Source organism: Rattus norvegicus, chromosome 9, assembly GCF_021556685.1.
Source record: "Rattus norvegicus strain SHRSP/BbbUtx chromosome 9, alternate assembly SHRSP_T2T, whole genome shotgun sequence".
Taxonomy (NCBI): domain Eukaryota; kingdom Metazoa; phylum Chordata; class Mammalia; order Rodentia; family Muridae; genus Rattus; species Rattus norvegicus.
Window position 1 is genome coordinate 126,415,144 of NC_141542.1, and position 25,918 is coordinate 126,441,061.

The 25,918-nt window shown below is 38.6% G+C and overlaps 1 protein-coding gene across 6 annotated transcripts in view; it reads right to left on the reverse strand.

The window, feature by feature from the left end:
* Smchd1 (structural maintenance of chromosomes flexible hinge domain containing 1) overlaps positions 1-25,918 on the reverse strand; it is a 148,414-nt gene that overhangs the window by 84,311 nt on the left and 38,185 nt on the right. For 5 of the 6 annotated variants that reach the window (XR_015628698.1, XR_015628696.1, XR_015628697.1 and 2 more), the window contains 10 exon segments: positions 25,221-25,431; positions 22,474-22,594; positions 11,862-12,045; positions 10,473-10,667; positions 9,171-9,284; positions 8,391-8,497; positions 7,462-7,544; positions 5,658-5,771; positions 988-1,065; positions 466-585 (listed from right to left, as the gene is read on the reverse strand). Coding sequence is in view for 2 of the 6 variants with exons in the window: in NM_001447330.1 (NP_001434259.1) it covers positions 466-585; positions 988-1,065; positions 5,658-5,771; positions 7,462-7,544; positions 8,391-8,497; positions 9,171-9,284; positions 10,473-10,667; positions 11,862-12,045; positions 22,474-22,594; positions 25,221-25,431 (1,327 nt within the window). In the remaining 4 variants the exon portion in view is untranslated. 6 annotated transcript variants of the gene reach the window in all.

Below are 25,918 nucleotides of genomic sequence, written 5' to 3' on the forward strand. Positions count from 1 at the left end.
TCTTACCCCTGATCTCCGGTGTGTAGGTGCTCTTGGCAGCTCTCAGTGCAGGCAGAACCATATTAGATTTTTTTAAAAAATAGAAAACCAAGTATTTCAAGGAAAATAAAAAAAAAATGTTTCAAAACTAAGGTGTATAAGCTACATGGCTGCTGATAAAAATGCATCTGTAACCATGAAACCAGAATTTCAGAAACTGAGGGAAAACTTACCCATACACCTGAAACTATCCAAAGACTTAAGACTCACAGTAGATGTATACTATGCAAAGGGTAAAACTAATTTAAAACAATTTTAAAAAGATGTCTTCAGAATTCAGAAAGAACAGGAGTGACTAGGTACTTTTATAACCATTTATAAATCAAGATGTTTACTCAGTTATGTGTCTTTTTTATTGAGTTATACAAATATCTCCCTTTGATTTAAAATGGCACCATAAACAGACTGAAAGAGTCTTTTGCTTACCTTTAACAGAAAACTTAATTGCTTTAGATGGTAGTGATCTTCCTGCATAGGTATCTGCATTACTTTCATTCAATACCACTTGTAATTTTAATGTGTAATTTCCCAGTTTCTGGATATTCTCTGGATAAGTGAAGAAAAGTTAAAAACCATGTCAACATATACTGACTCATAATTTTCTTTTTCAGGTATATAGGGATCTCACAAGACTGCCCAGACTGTTCTTAAACCAGTACACTCACATGGTTCTCACAGCTGAGTTCCCTGAGGAGCTACTGTAGATAGGAACCATGACTCATGGCAGGCACGGCAGGGGCTGGAGTGATGGCTCAGCAGTTAATACCATTGTTGCTCTTGTAGAAGAACCAGGTTTGGTTCAAAACTATCCATAGCTTCAGTCTCACAGGATTTGATGCTACCCCCTCCTCTGGCACTAGGCATGCAAAGCATATACATGCATACACGAAGACAAAACACTAAAAACTGCTAATCTAAAAAATAAAGATAAAATTCAGAGTAACTCACCCATTTTTTTAAACCAGTAAGGCCATTTCCCTCCATGTTGACTGATATGTGAAATGATTTCTTTATTTCCACTTGAAGCTTGATAAAAGAAAAAAAGAAAGTGTCTTGAAAAATTGGGTAAAAAAATAAAGCTATGAGGTATCACAATAGCATCCAGTACAGTTATACTTATTTGCTGTTTTGAAGCTTCAAACTATATAATACTATCTTATGCAAATGAGCAAAAACAATGAGAGCGCTTATATTGTTTAGTTCATTACAGGGCTTTCATTTGAAAGGTGAAGTAATGAGCTAAAATAAAGCACCTCTCAGGTAAGAGATAGGGTCCTTTGGATGTGTGCTCAGAAGCACCACTGATGGTCATACGGTTTCTATTCTTGCCATTTGAAAACCTTCCACACTTACTTCCATAATATGTGTGCTAGTTCACAAGCCCATAGTGAATGAGGGCTTGTCCTTTTTCACATGCTTATCAGCATAAATGGTACTGGTTTCTGGATGATAGCCACTTTGCCATGACATACATTGCATTTCAGAATATTGGTCATTTGTTTTCCTTCTTTTGAGAACTCTATATTCTGCTCCTTAGTCTATTTTTGTGTGTGTGCTTTTATTATTTAGTTTTCTGAATCTAAGTTATACTCTAGATACTGACCCTATCAGATGTGTGCCTGATAAGAGATTCTCTCTCGTTTGGATACCAACTTTTCATGTGACTGTTTCTTTTGATGTTCAGAAGCTTGTCCATACCATTGGGGCCCATCTGTGAACTATTGGCCTCATTTCCTGCCTAAATCATTATTCAGGAGTCTTTACCTGATGATTCTAATTATGTGAAGGCCTTGGATTCATTGGGAGTGGATTTCTATGTAGAGTGAGGGATAAGGATTTGGCTGCACAGTTCTACAGTTTTCCCAGTACCGTTTCCAAGGAAAAGATTATTTTTGGCATCTTCACAAAAAAGTCTAGATCTTATATTCTGTTCCATTGATTTACAAGTGTGTCTTTGAGCTGTTTTTATTATTGTTTGCTTATAGACAGGATCTTTCTCTGGATCTCTGCCTGCCGTGGAGCTCATCATATATACCATTGCAGCCTTAAACACACAGAAACCTGCTTCTGCCCCTGCCCCTGCCCCTGGGCATCTTATCCACTGGGATGAAAGGCATGAGTCATGCCCAGCCAGACCTACTCTTGATCAGAGTTGCTTTTTGTGTTTCCAAATGAATTTTCAGTTATTCTTTTTGTTTGTTTGTTTCTTGAAGAACTGCATTGGTACTTTCCGGGATTACATGAATCTACAGACTGCTTTTGGTAAGACATCCCTTTTTACAGTATTCAATCGTCCAATCCATGACTGAGCACAGCAGTTCTTTCCATCTGTGTGTTCTTCAACTTTACTCTTTAAAAACTTTTACTTGATTAGGTTTCACTCAACGTACTGATTTTAGAAGAAATCATGGACGGGATGATGTCCCCGACTCCCTCCTGAGCCTGTGTGTTATCACTGGCAGATCTGCAGGCTTCTGACACGCTGACTTTTTATGCTCCTCTTCCCCGTGATCAACAGTTCTAATTTTTCTAGTGCAGTTCTTAGACTTTATGAGTAAAGGAATTACTACCTGCAAAGAAGGGATACTCTTCTTTATCTATCCCTTTCATTTCTTCTGTCACACCGAGTAGCTCAGGCTTCCAGCATGTTGAATAAGGGTGGGAAAAGAAGAGGATCTTTGTCTTGTTCCTGATTCTAGAGGAACTGCTTTGAGTTTTCACATTTAATACAATACAATGGGCTGGAGATGGCTCAGCAGTTAGGAGCATGCTCTGTCTTTATAAAGGACTGGGGTTTGAATCCCAGCACCCACAATGCAAGGTTCATAACCCCCTGTAATTCCAGCTTCAGGATTCAAATCCCTCTTTTGGACTCTACAGGCACATGCATGCACTCACTCAGAAACACACACAGACACATAAATAAAAATTAAGTCTTTTAAAAATAATATAATGTTGGTTCTCAGTATACAGAATATAGACTTTACTAGGTTGAGATATGTTCCTTCTTTTTAAGTTTCTTCAGGGCTTTTCTATCATAAAGTGATATTGGACTGTTAATAATCTTTTATAACCTATTAAAATGATCATCTATTTTCTACCCTTAAATCTATTTATGTGATATATTAAATTTATTGATTTGTATATGTTGTACGATCCAGGTAACTCCGGAATAAAACCTATTTGATCATGATTAATGATCTTTTTATGTTTTCTTAAGTTTAGTTAGCAAATTATTTTGCTGAAAATTTTCACATGTATGTCTATTTGGAAGATTTGTCTATAATTATCTTTTTCTGTCGTATCTTTATCCAGTTTTGGTATCAGAGTAATATTGGACTTATTAAAAGCAATTCTTTTTCTGATATATTCAATAATTTGAGAAGCATTGATATTTGTTCTTCTTTTAAGGTCTGGTGGAATTCATCAGTGAATCCATTTGAGCCCAGAAGTATCAATCAGAAATTCTTTTCTACCCTTTAAATAAAGATTTAAATTTTACAGGGTCAGGCACAGCCGCAAATGCCTATAATCCAGCACTTTAGATGCAGAGGCAGATGAATCTCTGAGGGAGGGTAACCCAGCAAAGTAGGGCTATGAAGCTAATACCCAGGCTACCCAGGCACAGACAACAACAGTAACAACAGATCCAACCTGTGCCTGAGTACAAGTCTCTAACGAGAGCTTCCCAGACTACATTGCAGCTACAACAAGCTATACACCTCACGGTAAATGAGAAAAGGAGTTAAGAGAGTGAACCAGGCCAAGGATCAAGAATGTGTGTAAGAGGGCTCTAAGCTCACCTACAACACATGTTCAATACATCAAACTCCATATATTACAACTCCTCCCCCCCTCCACCTCCCTTCCCTCACTGAGCATTATTATGGAGCACTAATTGCCTGTAATTTGAAATGTAAAGAAATACAACAAAAAAATGAATCAAGTCTAGCCTGCATACCGCCTGCACATGAATTTTAAACACTATATTAGAAGAATGATTATACCTGCAATCCTCATACAACACAGTGTATACTATACACTGTATTGCTTAAAAATCAGTGACAAGGGGGAAATACAGTTCAGTACAGATGCGAGTTTCCTTCCACATACTTTTTATCCTGCGGAAGTACAGACAGTTCAGTGGTAAAAATACTTGCTTTACAAGTATCGGACTGAGCTTGAATCATGAGCAACAAGTCAAACGCATAGCACTGTGTACAGACAGGTGAATCCCAAGAGCTGAATGAAATGACAGGTTTTTCCAGTGAGAGTCCTGTCTCAAGGCAATATGGAGACAGACAGATACACACACACACACACACACACACACACACACACACACACACACACACACACCTATTCATCTTCTTACCCTCAATTGGTTAAATAAGCAGATGTGAATGACAAATTTAACCTGACAGTTACTGACCTTATTTGGGTTAAAAGCGATAACACTGTGCTGTGTAGTTAGCCAGCCATTCGCTACAGCAGAGTTAGCTGTGACTTGGGGGGGGGGGCAGCTTCTGAGACTCAACACCCTTTTATGCAATTACTTCTGTGGGGAGCACACACAGAGTTAACTATGGCTGACTTCTTGCTTGTGATTAATCATGAATGAGTGAGCTGACATCTCTCTTTTAGTGAAAACATGCATTATATTCTTCCAAGTCCCTCTGCTTACACATATGTCCCTGAGAGACTGTCTAAGCCTAAAGAAAATGGTCTTGATCAAACATACATACCGTGTACCATAAATAAACTTGCCACATAAGCACATGTGGTCATTATCTTCCTGGAACTGGTCATGCTTTGTGTTGCTGGACTTTAAAGAACACTGAGAGATTACACTTGGTGTGCAGCAATTACTGTAGCCCTCCTGAACTCTAATGTCTTTGATTCTTTCTAATCCTCAGGCCCCCAGTTGTGATTTTCCCACTGACTGACTGGCAGGTGGAGCCCAACATGGGGCTTGACTGTGGGGGTTGGGAGGACACAGTGAGTGACCCTCCTGGAAGTGGAGCACTCCACACAAGTGAGAGTGTTGGGAGTCTTTGGATGAGAACTGACTCGTAAGTGTATATTTCAGCAATTATTTCTGTTAGCTTGTGGCTTTGCTTTCCACGGTACTGTGCAGCATAGAAAGGCTAAGAAAAGTAAACTCATGGCTGGCATGGTATCGACCTGCAGCCCTCCTGTATCTGTCTCTTGCTTCTCCTTTCTGCCTTTCCTATCTGTAATTCTCGATCCCCTCTCAGAGGCTGTTTGACTTGTGCTGGCAGGTAGGTACCAGCTTTGTTCTAAAAAATCCTAGTTTTAATGAAATCACTTCTCCTTTCCCAATTCCTGAAAATGTACTCCAAATTCCTAGAAAAACTCATAGGGACTTACAGTTTAGATTTCTCTTTCCAAACAATAAAAGGCTCCTTACTCCTTGAGTTTTGGGCACTCAGCCATTGAGGGTTGCCCCACCTGACTTTTAGGAGGAGTACATCTTAATTTCTATTTTGTAACTTTAGCCAAATCCTCTGTATTAACCATATTAAAGATGTGGAAAATTAAAGACATTCGTCTTTTCCTCACGTATTTACAAAGGCCAAGCTAACCCACATACTTACTGTGTAGTATAACTTTGAGTTCGACCAGCAGCTTCTTGGAGCCTCCGTGACTTGTCCCTGGCAGCTTCTGCATTGCCTCCCCCTTTTTGTTCAGAATCTCAATTCTTAGTGCCCCTGGGAGCCCAAAATGAAAAGAAAGGCATCACAAAGAACTCAAGAAGTTAGACCGCAGGGAGACAAATACCCCTATTAAGAAATGGGGTTCAGAGCTAAACAAACAATTCACAGCTGAGGAATGCCGAATGGCTAAGAAACACCTAAAGAAATGTTCAACATCTTTAGTCATAAGGGAAATGCAAATCAAAACAACCCTGAGATTTCACCTCACACCAGTGAGAATGGCTAAGATCAAAAACTCAGGTGACAGCAGATGCTGGAGAGGATGCGGAGAAAGAGGAACACTCCTCCATTGTTGGTGGGATTGCAGACTGGTATAGCCATTCTGGAAATCAGTCTGGAGGTTCCTCAGAAAATTGGACATTAAACTGCCTGAGGATCCAGCTATACCTCTCTTGGGCACATACCCAAAAGATGCCCCAACATATAAAAAAGTCACGTGCTCCACTATGTTCATCGTAGCCTTATTTATAATAGCCAGAAGCTGGAAAGAACCCAGATGCCCTTCAACAGAGGAATGGATACAGAAAATGTGGTACATCTACACAATGGAATATTACTCAGCTATCAAAAACAATGACTTTATGAAATTCATAGGCAAATGGTCAGAACTGGAAAATATCATCCTGAGTGAGGTAACCCAATCACAGAAAAACACACATGGTATGCACTCATTGATAAGTGGCTATTAGCCCAAATGCTTGAATTACCCTAGATGCCTAGAACAAATGAAACTCAAGACGGATGATCAAAATGTGAATGCTTCACTCCTTCTTTAAAAGGGGAACAAGAATACCCTTGGCAGGGAAGAGAGAGGCAAAGATTAAAACAGACACAGAAGGAACACCCATTCAGAGCCTGCCCCACATGTGGCCCATACATATACAGCCATCCAATTAGACAAGATGGATGAAGCAAAGAAGTGCAGGCCGACAGGAGCCGGATGTTGATCTCTCCCGAGAGACACAGCCAGAATACAGCAAACACAGAGGCGAATGCCAGCAGCAAACCACTGAATTGAGAATAGGACCCCCGTTGAAGGAATCAGAGAAAGAACTGGAAGAGATTGAAGGGGCTCGAGACCCCATATGTACAAAAATGCCAAGCAACTAGAGCTTCCAGGGACTAAGCCACTACCTAAAGACTATACATGGACTGACCCTGGACTCTGACCTCATAGGTAGCAATGAATATCCTAGTAAGAGCACCAGTGGAAGGGGTACCCTGGGTCCTGCTAAGACTGAACCCACAGTGAACTAGATTGTTGGGGGGAGGGCGGCAATGGGGGGAGGGTGGGGAGGGAAACACCCATAAAGAAGGGGAGGGGGGAAGGGGGATGTTTGCCCGAAACCGGGAAAGGGAATAACACTCGAAATGTATATTAAGAAATACTCAAGTTAATTAAAAAAAAAAAAAAAAATATATATATATATATATATATATATATATATATATATATATATATATATATATAAAAGAAAAGAAAAGAAAAGAAAAGAAAAGAAAGGCATCATGATTCCCACTGAGAGTCCGGGAGAAAAGGTGTCAGGATTCCCACTGAGAGGCCGGGAGCTCTCTGTGCTGCACTTTAGTATTTTACAGCTTTCTATATATTGGAAGTAAACAATTAGAAAAACAAAAACTAATAAACAAAACCAATGGGAGGGGATATTAGAAAACGACATACCAATAGGTGTTCCAGCAGGCCTGACTTCGTTTGGCACTAATTCATCTCCTTCAGGCCAAGTTACAGACAATCTATCAGGGAGCCTATTACAAAATGAGCATATAATGCTTTGTGAATTCAGTTAATTACAGCATTAACTAAAATATGCAAATCACCAGAATATTAGGAATTATTGATACATTTTAAAAAGTTAGGCCTACTCTTGCTTTACCTAATAAAAAGCCAAAATAAAAATCTATCTTCATATTAACACTTAGACATGTTTCTTTTGATTTGTAGTATAAAATACACCTTAAAGACAAAATTTTCTATTCAAAAATTAAATAGCATTATTAATTTAATTCAGAAAGAGAAATTTAATCTATTTAATTTTCTTTCCCTTTTTTTTAAAAATTTGCTTATTTGTTTTTAAAGTGATGGTGTTAGGGCTCTATGTTAATACACGCTGTCCTAGAACTTACTCCATAGCTCAGGCTGGCCCTCAATGTCCGGCCTCAGTTTCCTGGGGGACCCTTCTGCTACTATGTTACTAGCTACTACTTTTTCACTGCTCTTTACTTCTTACAAAGTACTAATGTCCTCTAGCTAAGCTACACAAAATTATTTTAAATGCCTTTATCAAGGTATAGACCTGATACTTTAGACAAGATTTTTATCTTTTTCTACAAATCTAGGTCCCTGTCTAACTATAACTCTCAATATTTAATATCAAAGCGTTTACCTCAGGGCACATGACACAAAAATACTGAATAGCACTATAATCTTGGATTAACTGTTAAAGTTTTTTTTTTTTTTGAGACAGAGTATCACTAGGTAGGACTGGTTGGCCTGGAACAGTAGAGGCTGGCCTGCCTCTGACTCCCCTATGTGCTATTGTGCCCAGCCCAATTCTTATACTGTTCAGACTTATATCTTGACATTCAACTTACCTTGCCATTTCATCTTCTACATATTTTCTAATTGTTTTCTCAGCTACTGTCCTATCCAGCTTTGCAATGGGCACAGTTTTTATTTCATCATATAGTGCCTGGGGTTCCTGAATAAAAATTTACACCAACATTGCAAATAAAACAATTTAAAATTAGTTACAAAGCTAGGTTGCTTAGTTACTAAACAATCTAAACCATTTATTTCTTTCAAAGACATCAATTTCATCCTAAGTATATAAATGAGAGTTAACTATTTTTAAATATTTAACTATTTTCACTTTTATAAATCTAACTTTAAAAACACATTCCTCTGCGCACACACACAGAATGGGTGTGTAGACACGTATGGAGGTCAGAGGACAACTCTTGGAGATCAGTCCTCTCCTCTACCTCTAGTGACTGTTCTCACTTTTTATTTGACCTGCATTATCCTAACAAAATTCAAATAAGAAGAAACAGTATAAGGGAAAAAAAACTTTTTTTTAATCTTGGAGTTATTTATTCTTGAAATAGAATTCTGTCCATAGATTATGTGTCTGTGAACCTAAATGAAATTTGCCTTTTACAAAAGTATTATGATACTAATAGTAATATGCATATATGTAAAGAAACATAGATTATAACAAACATTAAATATGGAACAGAAAATTATACTGACAACAATCACTTCCAAAATGCAGGTGAATTTTAAAATGTCATTATCTTTCCTCCACTATTACATTAGAGAGGCACTATGAGACTTATTATCATTATTACATTATCTGTCACTTGCTTTCTTACCATCGCAATCTGAACTTCACCTCCTGTAGCGTACACTTCTCCATCATGATCGCCATGAAGGAAAAACCTTACAATGCTTCCATAAAAGAGAGGAAGGGTCTTGATTGTCTTCACCTAGTATTTAGCATTGGAAAACAATTCAGTTTGATAATAACTACTTCATATAACTCTTATACATATGAAAAATACTCCTATTAACAATTACTACAAATACCAATGAAGTGAACCAATAGTAAGTGTGAGGCTTAGCACTTACTCTAAGCAAATCTGTGTGATAGTCGCTTCTGTTTATAATTCCTACACTTGGGAGTTGAACACTAGATTGCTCAGTTACAGGCCAGCCTAAAGCCACACAGTGACACTGTCTGAAAACTCAAATTCTGAATCTCTTCCCTTGAAAAGTTAGTATCAGTTAGTCTCATTCAGAAATTTAAAACAAATCAGAAATCACTATGAGCTATTTTGATTCATCTGTATATTAGGTAGCAGGATAAACCCACAGCTTAATGGTTTATACCTTTCAGAACTGGTTATCTAAAAAGCATTTACTCAGGTACATGAAGGAGTTGAAAACTGACTACTCTCTACTCCTTGCAACTCTCCCTTGTCTGCATGAACACTGTAAGTCTACTTTCCTCCCACGCCATTAGGCAGCCTTTCTGTCTCCCTTGTCACTGCTCCCTCGGTCCTTGCTACCTCTAGGACTTAACTCTATGCTGGTATCCGCAATAATGGAGGGAGCGGGTGTCTTTCTACCTTTGACTTCAACTGTTGAATATATCCAAACTTCTTCCTCTTTTGAGGTTAACTCAAATGCCACTTTTTACCCAAAGAATTTTATGATTTCCTTTCTTCTTCTAAGTCCTAACATCATCCGGTGTCAGCCAACTGTCCTCTCCTAACATCTTCTTTTCATTCAGATCACCTTCACCTTTTCTGTGCTTATACGACTGGCACCTGTAGCTTAGACTATTCTGAAGATCCAAGCACATCCCAGTCTCTATGTTCACCACGCATTTAAAATCAGAAAATACTGTTCAGCAACAAAAACATCTAAAAAATTATAGCACATCAAAAACTGCTTTTACTCCCATGTTAAGAAAAGAAATAATACTTTGCTAATGAAGTCTTTGGCAAATAAATAGAATGTTTAAAAAGACGTAGAAATTATATATTAAAATTGCTTTTTTTCATTCTTTACTGGTTCCACTGACACAGAGCATTTTTGCAGTTAATAAGCCCCAGTACAGCTGTAATAGTGGGCAGGTCTAAGAACTTAGCTTCGGTGCAGGGTGAGCCTACCAGTTGGCCTGCTTTGTATATCTTCCCGTCCCACTCTATGGCTGAGAATGTCGCCCAGGGACCTTGCTTTTTACTGGGAAGATCCGGACGGGTAATTATTCCTTTAAAAAGTGTGAATTTTATTTGTTTGTCGTGCTTTTCATGACAGTCCTTCAGCCATAAAGCAAATTCTCTGTCAATTTTCATTCTCTGCTCCTGTAAAATTTAAAATGTTCTATGAAACACAGCTATTAATAAACACAGCCTCAGAGGTTTGTCCCCACCTTATTTTTCCTTCCACATAACGTACACCAGAAAACCTAGGTAGAAATTAAACTGCCTGGCCATGTATTCTTATACAAACTTAGGGGATTTTGTAAAATTAAGGCATGCTTTCCTTTTACATCTTTTATTAATACAGATTTCTTTTATACAAAAAAACGGAGCAAATTTCAAAACAACTTAACTTGTAAGAATGAAGGAGTATAAATACTGTGTTCTGTGTACTTGTCTGGTAATTTAAGTTGGTAGTTACTATCTCTGGCAGCTAAGCATTAAACTTCTGAAATAGCAGTGCAGAGTAAATGATTCTGAGATATGTAGGGAGGAAGTACACAGCCAGTCTTATCAAACTTCCTTCACAATGGAATTGTTTTGGTTTTGTTTCATTACCAGTGCATGTAACCTTACAACTGATCAATCTCAAATTACTTTTAAGCTAAAAGCATTCCACAATTATATCCCCCGCCCCCTGTAACTCACAAAGCAAGATGAAAATTACAGTTAATGGATAGTGAGGTAAGCTAACCCGGTAAAGACACTTTTCCATCAAGCCTGGAAACCTTTAGGACTCACATGGTGGAAAGAAATACTACTCCAGCAAGCTGTACCTTGACCTCAACAGGCATGCCTTGCTTGACACGCATATGCGCGCGCGCACACACACACACACACACACACACACACACACACACACAAACCCTTAAAGAGTAGTTAATATTCACATCCCATGAAACACAATTAAACATTATTATTAAGTGGAGATGCTAGATGATACCAAAGTCCCGATATTAAGATCTAACAAAGCTGGACATGGTGGCACACGCATGTAATTCCAGCACTTAGGAGGTAGAGGCAGGAGGACCAGAAGTTCAAGGCCAGGCTAGGCTATAAAAGGTTTAAGGTAAGCCTGCCCTACATAAGACTATTTCAAGAAGGGGGGGGAGGGGGATATTTAATAAAGGTGGGGTAAATTTTACCCAAACATAGTTTAGCCATCTTAAAAATTTTTTAGTAGAATGAATAGTTAAAAACTGAAAAAAAAATTAAACCACCACTCTTACAAAAAAAATTAACTGATATATAAAAGCATAAAAGTTACACATACAATATTCAACTTAAAAGGCATACCTGTCCATTTAAAATTCTTGTAAAAAGGGTGTTCTTATCTTTCAATTTCAGCTCAAGATCCATAAATGTCAGTTTATTTGTGCTGACCTGAAATTTGTCATTAGTGAATAATGCACCAGATATTCTATTAAAGCACTCAATCGGGGCAAGCCCTCTCTTCTTAGGAGGAGCACACCAGTCGAAGCTGGAACAGAACAACATTGTTGGTCAGTAAAACATTAGGTTAATGGATGCCCACACCCAGACACTACACACAGCAAACGTTCAATCACAGCAATGGAAAAGAAAACATTCCTATGGTCTGCTGGTTGGGAACTACTTATTCCCTGTGTTTTCTTGGGTGTAGTTAACCTCTTTAGGTTGAAGGATTTTGTTTTGTTTGTTTTTAATTTGTTTGATGCTTTCTGTAGAGCTAGAATTGCAAATAGATGTTGATTAAATTTAATTAGCAAACCAAAAGAGTGGGGAAACCCACACAGAACAACACAAGAGAAAACAACAAACACTGTTCATTGATCTCTCAACATCAATGGTCTCAATGTCCCAGTAAAGGGAAACTAAAACACAAACTCAAAGAATGTATGTGAACGGGATCCATCCTTCTGTCCCATCACAGAAACACACCTTAACATCAAGGGCAGACACCTCCTCAGGGTAAAATGATGGGAAAAGATAGTCCAATCAAATAAACCTAAAAATCAAGCTGGTGTAGCCATAGCAGTATCTGACAATAGACTTCAAACCAAAACTAACCAGAAGAGATAGAGAAGGACATTATATACTCAAAAGAAAAAGTTACCAAGAGGACATCTCAATTCTTGACATCTAGGCAACAACCACTAAGGCATCCAAAGTAATTAAAAAACAAAATAAAATAGAAAAAAATGAAACATTACTACAGCTACATACTAACCCTTACATACTAACAGTGGGAGACTTCAATACCCAACTCTCACTAAGAGACAGTCATCCAGACAAAAATTAAACAAAGACATGTTGGTGTTAATTGATGTCATAAACCTAATGGACCTAACAGACATTTACAGAATATTTTTTTCTCCCAAATACAAAAGATTATACCTTTTTCTCTGCCCAATCCCCATGGAACATTCTTCAAAATTGACCATGCACTTGGACACAGAGCAAGTCTCAAAAGATACAAGAAAACTGATGCAAAATCAGGTATCCTATGAGACTACCACTGATTTAAAGGTGGATATCAACAACAATAGAAAAAACAAAAAGTTTACAAACTCATGGCAACTGAACAACTCACTATTAAATGAAAAATAAGTCAAAACAGAAATTAAGTAGGAAATTTTAAAAATTTTACAATTGAAAGAAATGAAAACACAATTTACCTAGACCTTTGGGATATAATGATGGTGATTCTAAAGAGGCAAGATAGCAATAAGTGACTATCTTTAAAAAAAAAAAATTAGAAATCTCATACTACTAATTTAACAGCATTCCAGAAATCTGTAGAGAAAAAAGAAGAAACCAAAAGGATTAGACGGCAAGAAACACTAAAATCAAGGCTGAAATCAATAAAACAAATAAAAATACAAAGATTCAATGAAACAGAGATGGTCTTCTGACAAAATCAGTAAGATTGACAAACCCTTACGTAAATTAATTAAAAGACAGAAAGAGAATATCCAAATTAACAAAATTAGAAATGAAAGGGGGGACAAAAAATAGAAATCCAGAGAGAATAAAGACATATCTAAAACCTACATTTCATAAAACTGGAAAACCTAAAAGAAATGGATAATTTTCTCAATTGGTACCACTTACTAGAGTTAAAATAAGATCAAATAAAGAATTTAAAGAGATCTAGAAGCCCTAGTGAAACAGAAGCAGTCATTAAAAGTCTTCCCAACAAGAACAATTCTAGGGCTGATGGTTTTAGAACAGAATTCTACCAGACTTTCAAAGAAGAGTCAATGCCAACATTCCTAACAGTATTGCACAAAAAAGAAACAGGAGGAACATTATCAGATTCATTTTATGAGGCTGCAGGTACCTGATACCCAAAGGACATACTAAACATAGAGAATTACAGACCAATTTCCTTTGTGCGCATAGATGCAAAAATACTCAACAAAATACTTGCAAACCAAATACAAGAACACATCAAAAAGATCATCCACCATGATCAAGTAGCATTCATCCAGGGATGCAGGGATGGTTTAACATATGAAAATCAATAAACATAATCTAACATAAATAAACTGAAAGGTAAAAAAGCCTATGACTGTAGAGAGCGGCGCGGCGAAACAAAGATGGCGCCGACATCCAGCCTTGTCTGGATATAAACGACTTACTGCGCATGTGCAGGCTTGTCCCCTTGCTAGGGCTCCCTCTAGTGGTGAACAGCGGTACTGCACATGTGCGGTTTATTCACCAGGTGTTAGTTGACCGTTAATATGCTAATGAGGTGATTCATTCTCCGCCAATCCCTGGAGGACAAGTAGTGGGGTGATCCAAGCCCCACCAATCCCTGAGAGATAATTAGCATACTGCTGTCTATATAAGCCGAGCGATTTTGCTGCTCGGGGTCCCTGTTCAGAAGAGCTGTAACACTGAGAAGAGCTGTAACACTGAGAAGAGCTGTAACACTGAGAAGAGCTGTAACACTGAGAAGAGCTGTAACACTAAGAAGAGCTGTAACACAGTAAAGGCTTGCTCGCAGAAGAATCCTGTTGCCGCGCGTCGTTCTTGCTGGCGGGACATTGGGCGCGCGATAAGTGGTGCCGAGACCCGGGAACCAACATCGCCGGTGCCAGGGGACCCTTCAGTGTGCTGAAGAGGATTCAGAACTGCGAGAAGGTAAATTAAAAGGCAAGCTCCGAGAGGCATGCCCCTTTTTGGATTTAGTCTTGCCATGGAGGGATTGTTGCTCGTTTTTATAGTGACTGTTGTCTTCTTACTAGTTGTGTTAAAATGTGAGGACATAGTCAAGGCAGGACAGAACGTTCAAGAGAGAATGTCAGAAACGGAGCAGAGTGAGAAATTAGGAGCGTGCAAAAAGAAAAAGGTTACTAAAACAAAAGTGAAAGAGATACAAAAGGCGGAAGAAATGCCGCTGGAGGAAAAAATAGGCGTACCCCGGAGGATGAAGTACAAGTCATCCGGAGAGGATACTTTGTATCCATTAAAAGAATTAGAAGCCTTAGAACTGGCTGGCAGTGACTCTGAGCAAGAGTTGTCAGAGTCCGAGGAGGAGGAATTAGAGGAAGAGGCAGCCATATATGAGGAAGAAAGATATGGGCCTAGGTGGAGAGCCACTGTGAAGAAACCTAAAGTTATGGATCCTTTGTGGGCAAGGCTGGTAATTTTGTTTCTTTTTTTCTTTGTGTGGGATAGAGAAGCCACTGACCGCAAGCTTAAGCCCGGACCAAAACCTCTTTGGCAAATGGTCCCTGCCTGCTTAGAGGATAAACGATGTGAGGAAGCCCTTAAAGCTGTTAGGACAGGTCAGAGGGTCCTTGCAGAGCAACAAGAAAGTATGTCAGAGGGAGAAAAGGTCTCGAAAGAAAAAAAGAAAAGAAAAGGAGATAAAAGGAACAGAGAGAAGGCAGAGATAAAAAATGGGGTCAGTGCAGCTTTTGTTGTGGCTCAAGTTGAGGCTATTGCTAGGTATGTGATTAGGCTCTGGAAACCTCACAGAGTCATACTGATCAGATTTGATAGAGGTAGACCGCCTGAAAATTTATTCAGGAGAATCAAACAAAAAGATAAACTTGAGTGTGCCTACTTGGATTCCTGGTCTCAAGGAGATTTAGCAAGTGACAAGGTGCTTCTCTTAAAAAAGCAGTTTCAATCGGCCCTTGGAGCCTTGCACCTGTAGCTAAGATATGTGTAGCCACTTCAATTTTGTTTTCTGATTGGTTTTAAATGTATAAATATTCTCTACATGCCTTGGTTATGGACTATTGGCTTTTAAGTTATTGGATATGGTTAAAAAAATGTAACATTGGTAACAGAAAGTTGACATAAAACTGGAAAATTTGGATGGAGTCATTCTAGATAACATGTGGCATGAGCCAATCTAGGGAAACAGGTCTAAATTGGGATGCCTTTGCTACAATTTTTTACTGAACATCCAGTGATTTTTCCAAAGGTCACTGCCTCAGAGCCTTTGTCTGGAGCGTTAAATATTTATACAGATGGCTCCAAAACAGGTGTAGGTGCCTATATGGTTGATTCTCAAGAACCATTATTAATTCAATATAGTCCAGGCACCCCCCAAATTACAGAACGTAAAATTGTATTGGAAGTTTTCAAAAGATTTCATGATTTTTTTAATTTCTGACTCTGCTTATGTAGTTAATGCGGTGCGCTCACTTGAAATTGCAGGGCCAATTCGGTCAACTAGTACTGTATGTCAAATTCTTTTAGAATTACAAAATTTTATTTGGGCCAGAAAAAATAAAATTTTTATACAACATATTCGAGCCCATACTAATTTGCCTGGTCCCATGACCAGTAATAACACCCTGGTGGATGCTAGTACTCGTAGAGAGTTTATTTTTCATGCCACTCTGGTTGATCTCGCTAGAGGATTTCATCAAAAGTTTCATGTACCTGCTTTTACTCTTCAACAAAAATTTAAAAATCTCTAGAGCTGCAGCTTGTGATGTGGTGTTACGTTGCCAAAATTGTGTTCAATTTCACCACCCTCCTCATGTTGGGATTAACCCTCGTGATCTGATCCGGCTAAAACTTTGGCAGATGGATGTCACACACATATCTCAATTTGGAAATTTAAAATATGCTCATGTTTCTGTTGATACCTGTTCTGGTATTATACACGCTACTCTGATGACTGGTGAAAAAACTTGTAATGCCATTAGTCATTGCTTAGAGGCATGGGCAGCCTGGGGAAAGCCTGATAGTCTCAAGACAGACAACAGGCCTGTCTACACTGCAAAGTCTTTCCAGGCATTTTGCCAGACAATGCAGGTCAAACATACTACAAGATTACCATACAATCCCCAAGGTCAAGGAATTGTGGAAAGAGTACATCGTACCTTAAAAGAGCTTATACAAAAACAAAAAGGGGGAATTGCCAGCAGCCGAACACCAAAAGAACAACTTTCTTTAGCTCTTTTTACTCTAAATTTCTTAATTTTGGATGCGCATGGCCGCTCTGCTGTGGATCGCCATGCTGCTACTACACCTATAACTAATGTAGAAGTAAAGTGGAAGGATGTCTTAACTGATGAATGGCGTGGCCCAGATCCCGTGATTTCGAGATCTAGGGGAGCGATTTGTGTTTTTCCGCAGAATCAAGAAAATCCAATTTGGGTACCCGAGCGTTTGACTCGAAGATTGTCTTCTGCTCTTCCTGAAGATGAGACTACAAACCCTACTATTACTACCGGGAATGGTAATACAGGTTAATTCGCTCACCCTGTGGGCTATTGCCAGATCCTGGCCAGTACCCATGCCAGTTCATAGCAATTCTACTGTTTTGAGAATAAGACTGGCAAGCATAATCTCTGGCCTGGTTTCTATGGGTGCTGTCCAATGAGCAAGGGTTATATACATCCCTGACCCCCTTTGCTAGGTTGATGGGTGAGAATTTCGTGCTGTATAATGTTTCAGCTACCAGAAAAAAATGATACCAGGTTGACCAATATTCAATATAATAACCTCTTGGCAAATAATATTGCCACTAGTACTTCAGTAATGTGTTAGATCACCTTTTTTCTTTCTGATAAGCACTAATGTCAGCAATGGTGTTTTAAATTGTAATAGCTCTGATGTAGTCTGCTATTTAGCTGAATGCTGGGATGGCACCAATGACACCGCAGTGATGGTTAAGATTCCCTCCTTTGTGCCAATCCCAGTGGAGGCAAACCCAGATAGCTTTCCTATTCTTAATTTGCTGAAAGCCAAAAGAGATTTTGGAATTATGGCAGCCATAATTTCAGCCATTGTGCTGTCTGCTGCCGCAGCTACCATAGCTGCAATCGCTATGACCAATCAAATACAGACAGCTGAGACTGTCAATCAGAACTGCAGTGGCGCTAGAGATACAAAAAGAATTTAATACCCATTTGGCATCTGGCCTTCTATTAGCCAATCAAAGGATAGATTTAGTTCAAGAACAAATTGAAGCACTGTATCATATGACACAGCTGTCTTGCGTTTCCTCCCTTAGAGGTTTATGCATTACTCCTTTGCGAAATAACTTTTCTCAGCATTCTCAACAGAGCAAAGAAATCTCGAATTATCTGAAAGGAAACTGGTCCATGAAAGCAGAGCAACTATCAAGACAATTGCTGATGCAGATTGCTGTCCTCAACAGCACTAGGCTGGACCCCATCACAGTTGAAGACTTTACCTCATGGATTACCAATGCTTTCTCCCTTTTCAAGGAGTGGGCGGGCATGTTTGTCCCGGGGAGCTATTGTCCTCCTGGGTTGCGGAGTAGGTCTCTGGCTTATTGGCTGTTTAAAAAGAGAACATGCCAGACACAAAATGGTTGTTTACCAGGCTATGACCACCATTAAAAAGGGTGCTTCTCCCAACATATGGCTGGCCTCTTTGAAAGATCAAGAGTTCGCCCTAGATCATTTTTGTCACAGTCATGTGGAGTCATTGTATCCAGGGACGGGCAACTTTCCTCGAACTCGGACCAACCTAAGACACGGGGCCCGGTGGCGATAGGGTAACTCTATGACGGGTAAGGCCGAGTTTGGATGAGAACGACCTAAGACAGGAGCAATGACAAGATTGACGTGACACCCAGATCTAGACCAGTCATTTTATTAAACAAAAAAGGGGGAGATGTAGAGAGCGGCGCGGCGAAACAAAGATGGCGCCGACATCCAGCCTTGTCTGGATATAAACGACTTACTGCGCATGTGCAGGCTTGTCCCCTTGCTAGGGCTCCCTCTAGTGGTGAACAGCGGTACTGCACATGTGCGGTTTATGCACCAGGTGTTAGTTGACCGTTAATATGCTAATGAGGTGATTCATTCTCCGCCAATCCCTGGAGGACAAGTAGTGGGGTGATCCAAGCCCCACCAATCCCTGAGAGATAATTAGCATACTGTTGTCTATATAAGCCGAGCGATTTTGCTGCTCGGGGTCCCTGTTCAAGAGAGCTGTAACACTAAGAGAGCTGTAACACTAAGAAGAGCTGTAACACAGTAAAGGCTTGCTCGCAGAAGAATCCTGTTGCCGCGCGTCGTTCTTGCTGGCGGGACATTGGGCGCGCGACATATGACAAAATCCAACACTCCTTCATGTTAAAAGTGGGGAGATTAAAGACTCAAGGGACATACCTAAATTTAACAAAGACAGTTTACAGCAGACCCATAGCCAACATCAATTTAAATGAAGAGAAACTTAAAGCAATTCTACTAAAATCAGGAACAAGACAAGGTTGTCCACCCTACTCTACCTACTGAACATAGTACTTGAATCTTAGCTAGAACAATAGGACAACTCAAGGATATCAATAGGATACAAATTGAAAAAGAAAAAGTCAACGCATCTTTGTTTGCAGAGGACATGATAGTACATGTAAATGACTTGAAAAATTCCGCAGGGGAACTCACAGAGCTAGTAAACACTTCTAGCCACATAACTGGTACAAAGTTAGGAAAGAAAGAAAGAAAGAAAGAAAGAAAGAAAGAAAGAAAGAAAGAAAGAAAGAAAGAAAGAAAGAAAGAGAGAGAAAGAAAGAAAGAAAAGAAAAGAAAAGAAAGAAAAAGAAAGAAAGAAAAGAAAGAAAGAAAAGAAAGAAAAAGAAAGAAAGAAAGAAAAGAAAGAAAAAGAAAGAAAGAAAGAAAGAAAGAAAGGAAAGAAAAGAAAGGAAGAAAAAGAAAAGAAAGAAAGGGAAGAAAGAAAGAAAGAGAGAAAAAAGAAAGAAAGAAAGAAAGAGAGAAAGAAAGAGAGAGAGAAAGAAAGAAAGAGAGAGAGAAAGAAAGAAAGAGAGAGAGAAAGAAAGGAAGGAAGAAAGAAAGGAAGGAAGGAAGGAAGGAAGAAAGAAAGGAAGGAAGGAAGAAAGAAAGACAGAGAAAGAAAGAAAGAAAGAAAGAAAGAAAGAAAGAAAAAGAAAGAAAGAAAGAAAGAGAGGAAGAAAGAAAGAGAAAGAAAGAAAGAAAGAAAGAGAGGAAGAGAGAGGAAGAGAGGAAGAGAGAGAGAGAGAGAAAGAAAGAAACAAACCAGCCACCACAGTAGTCATCCTATATACAAAATACAAAGGGACTAAGAAAGAAATCAGAGAAACACCACCTTTCACAATAGCCTCAAACAATATAAAATTTATCTTGGGGTATGTCTAATCAAGGAAATGAAATACTTGTATGATAAAAATTTGAAGACACTTAAGAAACTGGCAAAGATAACAGGAGATGGAAAGATAGTTTAAAAAAAAAAAAAAAAAGCATGGTCATCCTACCAAGAGCAATCTATAGATTCAATATAATCCCCACCAAAATTCCAACTCAAGTTCTCACAGATTTTGAAAGAACAATTTTCAGCTTCATACACAAACACACAAACATAGAAATCCCAGCATAGCTGAAATCAATCCTAGGTAACAAACGGAGTGCTGGAGGTGTCGCCATCCCTCATTTAAACTTGTACTGCAGAGCTACAGAAATAAACATGTTATTGGCACAAACACAGGCATGTTGATAAAAATGGAATCAAACTGAAGATCCAGACATCAACCCACACACCAAAAGAAATCAGAAATAAGACACTGGAAAAAAGATAGCATCTTTTATAAACGATGGTGATTAAACTGGATATTTGTGATTCAAAGAATCTAAATACTTATCACCCTGCAGAAAACTCCACTCCAAAGGAATCAAAGACCTCAACTTAACAGACACCTTGAATATGACAAGAGAGAAAGTAGAGGCTAGTCTTGAACTCACTGGCAAAGGAGAAGACTTTCTGAACAGAACAGCATTAGCACAGGTACTAAGAACAACAATTAATAAACAGAACCTCAATGAAATTCAAAAGCATCTGTATGGCAACGGACATTTGGGCAAAGCGGCACCCTACAGAATGAAAAAAGATTAAGATCAAGAAAATGAATTGAATGACACCTCATGCTGGTGAGGATGCAGAGTAAGGAGAACTCATCCATTGCTGGTGGGAGTACAACTTTGTATAGGCACTATGGAAATCAGAGTGGTTCCTCAGGAACCTGGGAATAAATCTAGCTCAAGGTCCAGTTCTATCCCTCTTGGACATTTGCCCTAAGCACTCTGCATCCTACCACAGAGACATTTGCCCAGCCATGTTTATTACTGCTCTATTCATAACAGCCAGAAAGTGGAAACAGCTTAGTTGTCTTTCAACAGCTGGGATGGATGCAGAAAGTGTGGTACATTTACACAATGGAACGTTATTCAGCAGAAGGGGAGGGGAGGGAGAGGGAAAGGAAGGGAAAGACAGAGAACGGGAGGAAGGAAATAATGAAATTTGCAGGTAAATAGATCTAGAAAAAGAACCATGCTAAGTTAGGAAACCCAGACTCCAAAAGAAAATGGTATACGTTGTCTTACACGTGGATGTTAGCTATTAAAGTTCTGGATTACCTGGCTCTGGAGATTGTGGTGACTGGGGGTTGGGGGAAGTGATTCCCTAGGAAGGAGAAATAGACAGGTGTGGATGGATGGGGTGCGAGGCTTAAAACAGGAAGATTAAATAGAGAGAAGAAAGGGAGAGGGAGTTAAGGGAGGAAATACAGGGAGAGACAGCTAAAGCTAAAGCCATTTAAAGGGTCATATGGTAACTTACTATAGTAAAAGCATCTTAAAATATATGTATTTATAAAAAAAATCTAAGTGACATCATCAAATCCTTCCCTTCAGGGCTCATGAGGAGAAATAGAAAGATTTTAAGAGAGTGGGGAGGGAAGACACCAAGGCCTTCTAGACACAGCAGGGTTGACACAGGTAAGAACTCACAGGTATGGCAGCAGGTATAGCTCCAGAGCGAAGAGGGGAAGTGGACACGAGACCCATCACTAACCCAGAAGCTATCTATCACCAACTGATGACCACTTGTAAAGGAAAAACTAGTTTTCTCCAATGAAGTATCACTAGGTAAACAAACCACACTTAAAGAAGGCCCCTTGCCCAGCAGTAAACAGCCCTCACAGAATGGGCTCCGAGGTAGTTTCTGAGGTGTATTGTTGCTGCTGATGGTTGGTTTGTTTCTGGGCCTTATAGGTCTTCTCAGACTGTGCCTTTGACATGTCTGTATGTAAATAACTGTCTCTCCACCTGTGTGTTTCTTGTGTGTTTTCTTTGCTTATCTGTTTCCTACTCCTTTTTTTTTTTGCCCTGTTCAGGTTTGTTTGTTTTTATTTTACCTTAACTTTATTATTATTCTTTATTTTATTTTATTTATTATTTTATTTTAATTTAATTTATTTATTATTATTCTTTAAGGTGCCTGTTTGTTTTCAAATGAGAGAGAGCAAGAAAAGGTATGGACTCAGGAGGTAGGATCTGGAAGGAGTTGGGGAAGGGGAAAGTCTAATCAGAATATAATGTATTTAAAAAATCTGTTTTCAATTTAAAAAAAGATAGGTCAAAAAGATATAATACACAATATGAAAACTTACTCTTCAACCGATGTATATGGAATTAACCGTCCATTCCAAAAACATTCAAAAATAGGCCTTTTCCCTCTTGCTGCTTTCTCAGGTATGAAGCAGTCATCATCGTCATCTTCATCTCTTAACTCTAAAGCAAAAAGTTAAGTGGGACATTTTCATCTCTGTGCACCAGGGCGAGCCTCAGCTCCTCTGACATCAATTTCTGTAAGGGCATACTGAAGCTGCTTCAGAGAAACACAGCCTTTAGTCCTTCAAATTGCATCAGAAAACCTTGTTAGTCAGAAGGACACACAGATTTCTAAGAGCTCACAGCTAATATAAATGATTACCTACAAAAAATCTAGTATGAAATAGGAGTAGCACACTAGCTGACAGGACTAGGATCTTTAAAGCGTATTCTCTCTCTCTCTCTCTCTCTCTCTCTCTCTCTCTCTCTCTCTCTCTCTCCCTCCCTCCCTCCCTCCCTCCCTCCCTCCCTCTCTCCCTGTTTTCTTTTTCTTTTCCTTTTCATTTCCAGACAGGTTTTCTCTGTGTCCCTGACTATCCTGCAACTCACTCTATAGACCGGGCTGCTCTCAAACTCAAAGATTCACCTGCCTCTGCCTTCCAAGTGCTGGCATTAAAGGAGTGAGCCAGCTTTTAAATCTATTTCTAAAAATTAAAAATAAAAGTTATACATCCAAAAAGACTTTTCTATAGTGAATTCTGTCTTCTCCACAAATAGGCTCTTGAAATCTGTACCTGAAACACAATTTCAACAATTCTATTAAACTAGCAGTGCTCGTGTGGAAATCATCTGAGAAATTTACAATGTCATCTATTTTACAAATAGATTATTTACAAATTCATCTATTTTCAACAAGAGTCAAGAGTACTCAATTTAACTTTATATAAACTACAATGTTTCCAAATTCAGATAGGGAGAAAATGACATTATCGTGTATCAAAAGCAAGTCAGTACAATCATCAACAGTATTGTGCTTTTTAGCAATACATTCTTAAATAACCTGATGTAGTACACATACTAGCTTAAGTCCTCTACCTAAGTTAACAGAGCCTTCTCCTCCCAAACAACCCTTGTAAGAAAGTTTCTGTCAATCTTATATGCAATATGTCACTTTGGTCTTAAAAGAATTTCTCTGACCATCATCAGCATCATTTGAAGAACTGTATCATTCTACCTAGAAGATTTAAAAAAAAAAAATCAGAAATAGCAAATGTGGTAGGGACCAGAGACCCACAGGACACAGCAGCACAGACTGACAGCAGAGGCCCATGGAAGACAGCAGCACTGACTGAATGACTGAATGACTGACAGGCCAGGCCCATGGGAGACAGCAGTACTGACTGACTGACAGGCCAGGCCCATGGGAGACAGCAGCACTGACTGACTGACAGCCCAGGCCCATGGGAGACAGCAGCACTGACTGACTGACAGCCCAGGCCCATGGGAGACAGCAGCACTGACTGACAGACAGACAGACAGACAGACAGACAGACTGACTGACTGACTGACTGACAGACAGGCCCACGGAAGACAGCAGCACTGACTAACAGCTACCCTTGTACTGATACCCTCATTAAAGCATGTCTGCACTGTTCCAACAACTGACCTTAGTTTCCTCCTTTCCCTACTTTTGAAGACAGAGTCTGGCCATATATGTTGGCCATGAACGTTCCTCCCATTTCAGCCTCACAAGTATTGGATTAAAGACTATTACGCCACACCTGGCTTTAGTTTCTTATTTAACCCTCATAACATCACTGAAAAAAACAAACTCATTTTACACCCGGCAACAGCAACATAGGGAATGGTTTGAATAAAACAACAAAACCAAGAGTGACAATAATAGCACTTGTGTCAGAAAACTAAAGACAACTAAAGAATCTGAGAAGTTTTAATACTGTTAATTCATAAATTCAACACATGTGAGGCAGTATTGGGTACTCCTGACATTGCAACACAGAAGGAAGCAAGGCACTGCTGCACATCCTTGTAACACAGAAGGTTAACAAATCTTTGCTGAGCTACAGGCCAGACCCTGTATCAAAAATAAATGTTTTTCAACTCAATCATCAATACATTCACTGGATATTATTTGTGTTGCTTTAAGTAAATGAACATTGTATAGAAAATATTAAGGGAAATACTATCTTACTGAGCACATTCACACACCAAAAAGAAACGTAATACATACAAAATTACATACAACATACATACATACATACAAACAAAACAAAACCCTATAAGATTTTTAAAAGAAACTTAAAGTATGAAAAGCCTTACAAAAGATAAAATTGTAGTATAATTTAAAAAAATGTGTAGGTATGATGTATAAATATAAAAATTTAATAGATACATATAAAAGAAAGATATTGTAGAGAATACAAACAGGAATAACATGCATACACATAAAAATTGAGCTCAGTAAGAGATTAAAAGTTTCTGAAAGTCAAGTGCTTTATTTTTTAACCTAGAAAGGAATATAAATAAAAATTAAGTGTTTATATAAATATATGAAACTATCAAAAATAAAGTAAAACAAGTATATGAATTAAACATAGATAATTCATAAATTTATTTAAAAAAAGACCAAAAGACTATCAGGAGTTATAAAAGTTACAGACACTAAACAGTATAAGGAAAAACTGTTTAAACTTTATCTAGTCTTACTAGCCCAATGAGATCATTTAGAGAATACTATCCAAAAATACAACATGGTATTTTCAGCTAACAGATCAGATTAACATACTTGATGGAAAGCATGGATCATCAGGGTAAGTTTCTCTATCATATAAGAAGGGATGATACCGGATAACACCTTCCACTACACCGTCTCCTTCAACATGAGCCTTGAACTCAAAACTATCAGATGCTGTGTTTATATACAATGTCTGCATGTCATCTTGTATTTCCCTTAGGTTGACAATCTTAGGTGTCTTCCCTTTTTCAAATAAAGAAATCTAAAATAAAAATAAAATAAAAATAATTAAATTCTATGGAATCTTTACTTTTCCCAACCCAAATCCACCTTGCCTTGTAAAGCAGTCATCTAGTTAAGGGAATATACATAGCAGCACAAGATATACATATTTACACATGGGTCAATACCTCTAAGGAGCAGCTCAATAAACACTATTCAATTATAAAACAGAAGGAGTCATCAGAACTGAGGGGCAGACAAGTCATAAGCATATTTGAGTTTTCTTGTGAAAGTATAAAGAAGTATATTTTACATGAGATTCCTCTGCATGTTTGGACAAGGACAAGCAGAACCCAGTTCTAAATGTTCTGTCCTTGTAAGTCCTACCACCACAAGACTTTTATAAACAAACACAATGTCATAAACAGACACATCTCCTGTTCTCCTTGCTTTCAAAAACATTTATGCTCAATCACAATTCTTATCTCTACAGAAGAGTGAATAGAGGCTGTTTACCAAAATCGTTA